The following is a 7,735-nucleotide window of genomic DNA, read 5'->3' as shown; positions in this document are numbered from 1 at the left end:
GTCCAAATCGACATTTTTCGAAAAAAGTCGGAAAAAAGAAACCTGGACGTGCAGGGAAAAAACTGAAAATGCAGAATAGCTACATAAACTGTGCCGCAACTTCCTATACTAGTCATTTCAAATGAGATTTTGTTCACTCAAAATTCGTATTATCATAGTGTTACTTTTCTTGTTTGAAAGTTATCGTGTTAACAAATTTTTGCGTACAGGGTACAGGATATGGGGTATAGGGTACAGGGTACGCACATACATTCGGACATCGAAAAAACGCTAGATTCATGTTCTTTGGCTCCAAAAATACCCAGAAAACAGATTTTTGGTGGGTGTTAATTTTTCGACCGATTCCAAGACTAGGTGTGTGCGGAAAAGTAAAACAGAAACAAATACAAAACTCACCGCGTAAATAAATCTATTGAGTAAAAACACAAAAACACTATATTGAAATAACAAGAAAGAAACCGATTTTATGAAACGACTGTGATGCGATGCACGATGATTACGAGGCACCCTTTTGAATGTAAACAAATACTGTCGGCTTCGATGTGACACACACAGCGGCCAACTGTCAAATGTTACACATATTCAAATACATTTCGAATTCGAAGTAGGAAGTTCCAATTTGCATTCATAAAATAAAAAAAAAATATTTGCAATAATAAACGATTAGAAAAAAATTTGTTACCGAATCCAAAATCAAATCACACAAATGCAAATATACACATTTTTTATTTTTTACTTGCGTCAAATGAATAATTAGAATTGAAATATAAAATTAAAACTTAACGTTGTATTGAGTTGGGTTCACATTGTAGTGCAGAATATGGAATCTGTATGCCTACTCGTATAATCTACTTTAATACTGTCAGAGCGTTACATTTTTCAACGTTAAAATGGATATAAATTTTTGCGTTGCTGTAAAATCCATTCTAAGTCCGGCTCTTTTTTATGCAATTTAGCAAGATCGAGTGCACGTTCCCATCTATGCATTCGTACCTAGGGTTGATCAGAAGAAAAGAATGAGAAAAATGGAAATTAATCAAAACTTAATGGAACAGAATGAAAAATGAAATTATAAAAGAAAGTACTTTAGGCGCAAAATCAATGACCACAACATTGCTTTAATTTGAGATTTGGTAGTAGTTGTAGTGTTGAGATTGCTAATCACTGTGGGAGAGAGAAAAAAGACAATAATAAAAATGGCAAATAAATGTACTCGAATCCGGGTACTGCTACTTCTAGCCTAGACAACTAGAAGCCTCAAGAAGTTTTTGATTAATTATTGTAAGGTTTATGGTTGTCCGTGCATGCCAAAATTTATTCCTTTATCGAATACTTATTTCCCGAAAGATATTGAACATGCACTGGTAATGCAGTACTAATTCAATAACTACCGAATTTTAATGTCTAAGAGCAGTCAAGTTTTTTGGCCAATTAATAAAGTATTGACGTATAAATATTTCAGAATGTGTAGCGTGTGTATTGTACGGAAAGAAAAATTCACCAAAATTGTGATTTTTTTGAATGGCCTATATGATATCGTGATGACATAAAGATTTGTATACATGCTATTTTCTCTCAAAAATAACATTCCGAAAGTTTGAGGCAATATTTTAATACAAATTGAAGGTACCTCCCATACAAAATTTCAGTTTTTGAGCACCCAGGGGAGTGCACCCTATATTTGTGATTGAAATTTCTTCCAATTTGGTGAAATTATATATTTTGATGAGAAAATAAGATCCACAAGTTTTAATTGTGATTAAGTTACTGCAAGCATACATTTTGGAAAGAAATTCGATCAATTTCGAGTGAACAAAACGCCCTAACTACATTACTTAATCACCGTGGAAACTTGTGAATCTTATTTTCGTGCCAAAATACATAATCTCACCAAATTTGAAATATTTTCAATTAAAAGTACTCCCCGTACAAAATTTTCGATTTTCCGCTCAAAAACGAAAAATTTGTATGGGAGATACACCTAATTTTGATTTAAATTTCTCCAAACTTTCAGAATGTTATTTTTTTGTGTAAAAAATAACCTGTGCAAAGTATCACGTCATAAAAGCATGGCATAAAAGCATGGCACACATAAAAAATTCAATTTTTCGCGATTTTTCAATGAAACTCTGTTAAAACTTGATTGTATCTCAAAGTTAACGTCGGATTCAGTTTTCTCGTGCCAAAAAACCACACAATACACATTTCAAACTTGGATTTACGTCTCTATGGAAAGATTTATCGAGTTAACAAATTTTTGTATACCATAACCCTTGGGGGTACACCTGGTGGCACCTTGGATACGCCGATGAACGAATATCGCTCGAAAACAATACCAGCCTATTCCTCGCAACCCCCAACCACCCAGTAAAATAAGATTTAGATTCACATCCCCACATTAACATGGCCAAAAAATTCACATTAACATGGTTGCTCTGTGATTCTCTATACCCAAAACACATATATGTGTCTATAGAAAAACGATTTTTAGCTATTTCAAAGTTTTGGGTTGATTGCATTTCTTTACTGCACACTTTTTTTTGGGTGTGCGGAAAAGTAAAACGCATGTCTACACTGAATTAGACGAGTGGTTTGCATACGAAGTGTTGGCGCAATGTATTCCAGTGTTAAAAAGAATACATTTTTTTTGAATTTATGCATATTTAAGTGTTTGCATGTCTAAACCGAATCCACAATGTCTCTCAGTCTTTTTTGGAAAATTTATGACATGGTTTCTTTCGTTTCATGGTACTGCAACAAAACAGATGTTATTTTGCTTGAATTATGTATTCCATAAGTTTTGTTGTAAGTAAGATATCTTTTGAATTTTCTCTTACATTACACACAGTGGGTGTGCGGAAAAGTAAAAAACAACTCACTTGACATGATTCGTTGAATACGCTCACTTGGAAATCGAGATAAGTATCGAAATCTTGACTTTTGGGTTTTGGTTGCTCTGGGTACAATATAATTACCGATGGACGTTGTTGCTACTGTTGTTGTTGCTCGTGTTTGTGCTTGTACTAGCTACAGCCGAACCGATGTTGTTATTATTCGACTACAGTGGCGGCTGCTGCACATCAAAACATCAACCGCAATGTTCACGCCTGACCATTAATAGATGCGCGCTTACACCATTCGAGAAGCCGACTATTTACTCGGTTTATTTACCATTTGTTGATTGTTGTTTTTCAATATCGACGAAAAGTTTCCAAAAAGTTGGTGAACAGTAAATTGGTAACATATTGATCCATCCTTCGGCTCATCTCTCTACTACCAAATCTCAATTTTTGTCAGCAATCTGTTTGCTGTTGAAACTGTATGGTCATTGGTCAAACTATAGAGATTCTAACAATCTAATGGTTTCTCAATCATAATGGATCAGGAATTGTAGAGCAATGGAATAGTAATTTTTGAGTAAGTATGCCTCAATACGTACACATAGTTGAATTGCTTCGCTGACTTTATTGTTATGCAATAGAATCGTTTCAGCTTCATTGCTCCGTCCCATCATAACAGAGGTTTCGGCCATTTGTTCATAACTGTTTGGTGGCAAATTCTAAAATTATTGAATTTAATATGTTTTATTACAATTGAAAAGTCTATATTAAGTCTATATTATTTTTATTTTTATGTATTATTTTTACACACCCTCTTACCTTTATGTGTTGCAAGTATTTCACTTTATCAATTTGCAACGATGCTGAGTATGCTTCTTCAGCAATTTCCAGTTGATTCTTCTTTGATGAGATTGCTGCGAGCGTTGCCCAAAGTATCGAATCCTTTTAAGAGTCACATTTTAAGTCTTTTTAATATAAAAATTATAGTTTAACTGACTAACTTGAATTCGACGGCACAACGATAACGCCTTTACCCATAAGTCATCGTTGAGTAATTTGTGTAATGTTTCACAGAACAAATGCACTTGTATGGGATATAAAGCACCGGAGCTTTTGAATATAAAAATTAAAAAACAATTAAATAAAAAAAAAAATGAAAATAGTCCACAGTATTTTTCGATATTTTTTCTATGTAAAACCTTTTCAATGTTACTATGTTCCCTTCGAAGTTCTCCAGGACTATGTTTTTGCCCAACTCTCTAAAAAGTAAAATTTATAAATGAACAAACAAAATGAAGTGACCAAGTTTATTTAAAATATTACGGAATATGGAATGTATATTTTGTCAAAGCTACTACGGTAGGATCCATGCAGGCTTCTCCAGGACAGTACCATATGGTGTACGAAGCGTCATGCAATCCAACCAAAATATTTGCTTCACTAGCCCACATCGTAGAAATTACTTGTGTTCCTAGGGATTGAATACAGAAATAAATAAAATGTCTTACATCCGTAAGATGCATTTTTCCGCGAAGTAACGAAGCATTACTTTAATGCTATTACAATTGTAATGTTAGATTTTTAGCATTACAGTAATATCTAATACAATTGTAGTAGCTATTACTCGTAATGTTTCGCTACAATAATAATGCGTTACCCAACATTATAGTTTTAATGCCGGGAAATCTGTATATACAAAAGCTACTAAAAATGTACTGTATGATATCGTAATGACGTTACTCTTTCCACGGTTTTTTTTTCTTTCAAAAAGCTAACATTCTAAAAGTTTGAAAAAATTACGGGTAACTCCCGAACAAAATTTAAACCGTTAAACTGCGTCGCATATCAAAGCGAAACAAAATTCTGTTACTAAAACAAGGCAGAACAGTAGCTAGTTATCAGCACAAAACGAAACTTACATATTTTATTACATAAAAGTCAATGTTCTATATTCCTTTGTTAACAAAATATTGTCTCGCTTTGATATGCAACCGTTTTGAGTCGCGTTTCGATATGCGAGTAAACAATAAGTTGTTTTTATTCTAGAGCGTTCAGTTCATCTTATGGAGAGCAAGACATTTAATTTATATACGAACCAATTTTATGAATTTCAAAGGTTGAATCATTTTTTAAAGATGTACAAAATATATCCCGGTTTGTATCAATAAATACCATGTATTGATCGTTTATAGCACCAGCGCGACTCACAACGATTTGTTGAACGGTGGTTTTAGTATGACATGTGGTGATATCATTTTGACGTGATGCGCCAGGAATCAAATCGAATACATGTATTACTAAAAAATATTGGATCATCAGCGTTCGTAAAATATGTTGCAAATAAAATCATATTTTCAAAAACGTACAACTCTCATCACCACAATCTCGAACAGCCATGTAATGTAAACCTAATGAGAGAATTTTCTCATTTAACAAAGCCAACTGAGCTGTCAAACCCGGAAATTTCGGTGTTAAATGCAGACGTCCAGAATAAGTGAAAATTGAAACCGTAGCAGAGTCCAATACAAGAAAATGTCTAATTTGTTGTGAAAAAAATAAAATTAATTACTATCTTTGACATATTAAATTCGTATATACAAACGTACTTTTTCGCCAGAATTAAAACCTTAACATCAGGCCGAGCGTCGATAATAGAAAGAGGTGTGTTTGTATATTTTTCATTATAAATGTGTACTTGATTCGTCGTTGCAACTACTAAATACCCGTACCCAATTTCCTGGAGAAAGATGAAGAAAAATGGAAATAATGGAAAAATTATCGGAAAAATGCAGCCAATTACCCATTTGATTATTCGATCAGGAAAATCTAAGGTATCAATTGTTCGAGTCACAATATCTTGCAGTTCAATTTCTTTACGGGAAATGGTTTTTGCCTTGAGATTTCGGCTTGCTTTCTCTTCCTCAATTATGTGAGCAAATAGCAATGCACCTGTACCACTTCCTGCTGCAATTTGTGATCCATCTTTTGACCAACGAATACTATACACAGATCCGATTGGTGGTGAACTGAATTTCATATTGCTGTAGGCCCACTTGATTTTGATAGAGGAATTTTAATTTGGTTATTATTATTATTAATGATTAGTGATCATTCTTACTTACACCAGTATAGTGGCAAAGACGAAGCATATTAAATCCACCCACTGCTAAATATAAACCTTTGGGTCCGAATTCTACCGATGTGATGCTATAATCTTCCACAAAGCTGGCATAAATCAATGAGCCTTGATTGTCCCAAATTTTATATTGACAATCATCTCCACCACTTGCAATGTTCTGAGTCTCGTTTGACCAACTCATGCATAGTACACTGCCAGAGTGAGCTTTCCACTATATAATGTTGACTTTAGTTTTATAACTCTGTTAATATTTAAAAGAATATTATTTAAGCTTACTTTGATTAATTTACTATTTGCTGCCAGTGGTTTGATTGCAATAAATGACCCAGTGCAGTATGCAATGGACATAGAATTGGCTGACCAGCACGCGATTCGTACCGGTGTTTCATTCTGGATTATTGTTGATCTCAGCATTCCAAGCTTAGAAAAAACTTTTATCGTTCCATCTTCTCCCTTAAATGATTATGATGAAAGCATTATTGAAATACAGTTTAATCACGATAGTCAAAACAAATTAGGAAAAAAACACAGCTTATGTTCATTATGTAATATGTGTCTCTGTTTTTCAAATGAAATGAAATACCGCAGTAAGAAGACCAGTTCCATCGGGGCTCCAACGTACAACATTTATGGATCCAACGTGTGCATTAACAATACGTTCAGCTCGTGCACTCCGATTCAACATTATGAAACGACCATCATTACTGCAAATTAAAAGCGAGTCATTTGCTTTGTTACCACTGCTATTACCAGTTGATTTATTTGATGAACGATTCCCACAGAGCCATTGCAAGTCATTTGGATAGAAATCTTCTGGTAATTTGGCCACCTGAGTTTCACTTCTAGTTTTTGTATCCCATTTAAACAACTGCTGGTCATCCCTTAATGAAAAATGAAACCATTTGAAAACGAGTCAAGATAATTCAGGAAAAAATGATTTCTTACCCAATTGTATAAATTTCATCATTCTTGGACCAATCCAAACAGCACAGCACTCCAGTGTGTTTGATTTCTTTGCAGATATTTATTTTAAACTTCATTGCACAGGTAAAACTTCTGATCTATCACAAAGCAAATAGTTCAAAAGAAATAGCAGTGACATTAAAATACAGCATAATAGTTTGTTTATATACAAATGGTTTCTGTAGCAACCGTTATGATTCAAAATTATAAAACGAAGTTTATAACTGAAAATTTTAGTGAATCATTTGCTTTTCGAAATATATACGTTATACTGCAAATTTTTAGTTATTTATTTATTTATCATTTTGATTCAAAAATGAATTTTAAAAAATGTTACCATAGAGTTCCGATAATACCGGTTTCAAGAGAAACCCGTGTATGATTGCACATCTTGTACATTCCGGTACAAAATGCATTATTTTTTCTTTTCTCTGGTCTTTTTCCTGTTTTTCTGAAAATTTCCATTGATAAAATATAACATTTAATTTAAATACCGAAAACTTCAACTTTAAATTAGAATTCTCAAAAGGTTACTTTTATATACATAAAAATACACCGAATAAATATATTTAATTTGACAGACTGAATTTTCGCCGCAGTTGGTAGCCCTGATATATACTTCTATTGATATTGGTGAGTTTCTATACAATGATACAAGTGAACATGAATACATTCGTATTTTATGCACGCATACGTCAATGTTAAAAACAAATCGATGCTGACAAAAACTTCACCAAATCAGAATATTGGGTAATAGCGATTCGGCTGAGTGTATGCGTAAAACACGAATGAA

The 7,735-nt window shown here is 33.3% G+C and overlaps 1 protein-coding gene across 5 annotated transcripts; it reads right to left on the bottom strand.

The window, feature by feature from the left end:
* Positions 1-743: 743 nt before the first annotated feature.
* LOC116345569 (intraflagellar transport protein 80 homolog) lies at positions 744-7,462 on the bottom strand. 5 transcript variants are annotated; one of them, XR_004201521.1, is made up of 16 exons: positions 7,280-7,462; positions 6,925-7,040; positions 6,563-6,860; positions 6,256-6,432; positions 5,963-6,190; positions 5,641-5,892; positions 5,447-5,577; positions 5,207-5,376; positions 4,937-5,137; positions 4,164-4,311; positions 4,040-4,099; positions 3,842-3,950; positions 3,652-3,782; positions 3,440-3,559; positions 2,976-3,356; positions 883-993 (listed from the first exon to the last, which is right to left on the bottom strand). XR_004201521.1 is itself a non-coding variant. In XM_031775005.1 (15 exons), exons 1-15 carry the CDS (start codon positions 7,280-7,282, stop codon positions 886-888), a joined length of 2,244 nt encoding a protein of 747 aa, XP_031630865.1. In that variant the 5' UTR covers positions 7,283-7,462; the 3' UTR covers positions 744-885. The 5 variants fall into 5 exon arrangements, 2 of the variants coding, with proteins under 2 accessions (XP_031630865.1, XP_031630866.1); XR_004201519.1 differs by having other exon boundaries at positions 3,660-3,782; XM_031775005.1 differs by lacking the exon at positions 2,976-3,356 and having other exon boundaries at positions 744-993; positions 3,660-3,782.
* Positions 7,463-7,735: the final 273 nt, after the last annotated feature.

Source organism: Contarinia nasturtii, unplaced genomic scaffold (assembly GCF_009176525.2).
Source record: "Contarinia nasturtii isolate CC-2019 unplaced genomic scaffold, AAFC_CNas_1.1 Cnas_scaffold_1363, whole genome shotgun sequence".
Taxonomy (NCBI): domain Eukaryota; kingdom Metazoa; phylum Arthropoda; class Insecta; order Diptera; family Cecidomyiidae; genus Contarinia; species Contarinia nasturtii.
The sequence above is the reverse complement of the archived record's forward strand: the minus strand, read 5'-3'. Positions and strand labels throughout refer to the sequence as shown.

Coding starts and splice junctions, on each gene's coding strand:
- LOC116345569 (XM_031775005.1), bottom strand. Junction 6,861..6,924: donor GATGAAATTTATACAATTGG/GTAAGAAATCAT, acceptor TTTTTCATTAAG/GGATGACCAGCAGTTGTTTA. Junction 5,578..5,640: donor CTGATCGAATAATCAAATGG/GTAATTGGCTGC, acceptor ATCTTTCTCCAG/GAAATTGGGTACGGGTATTT.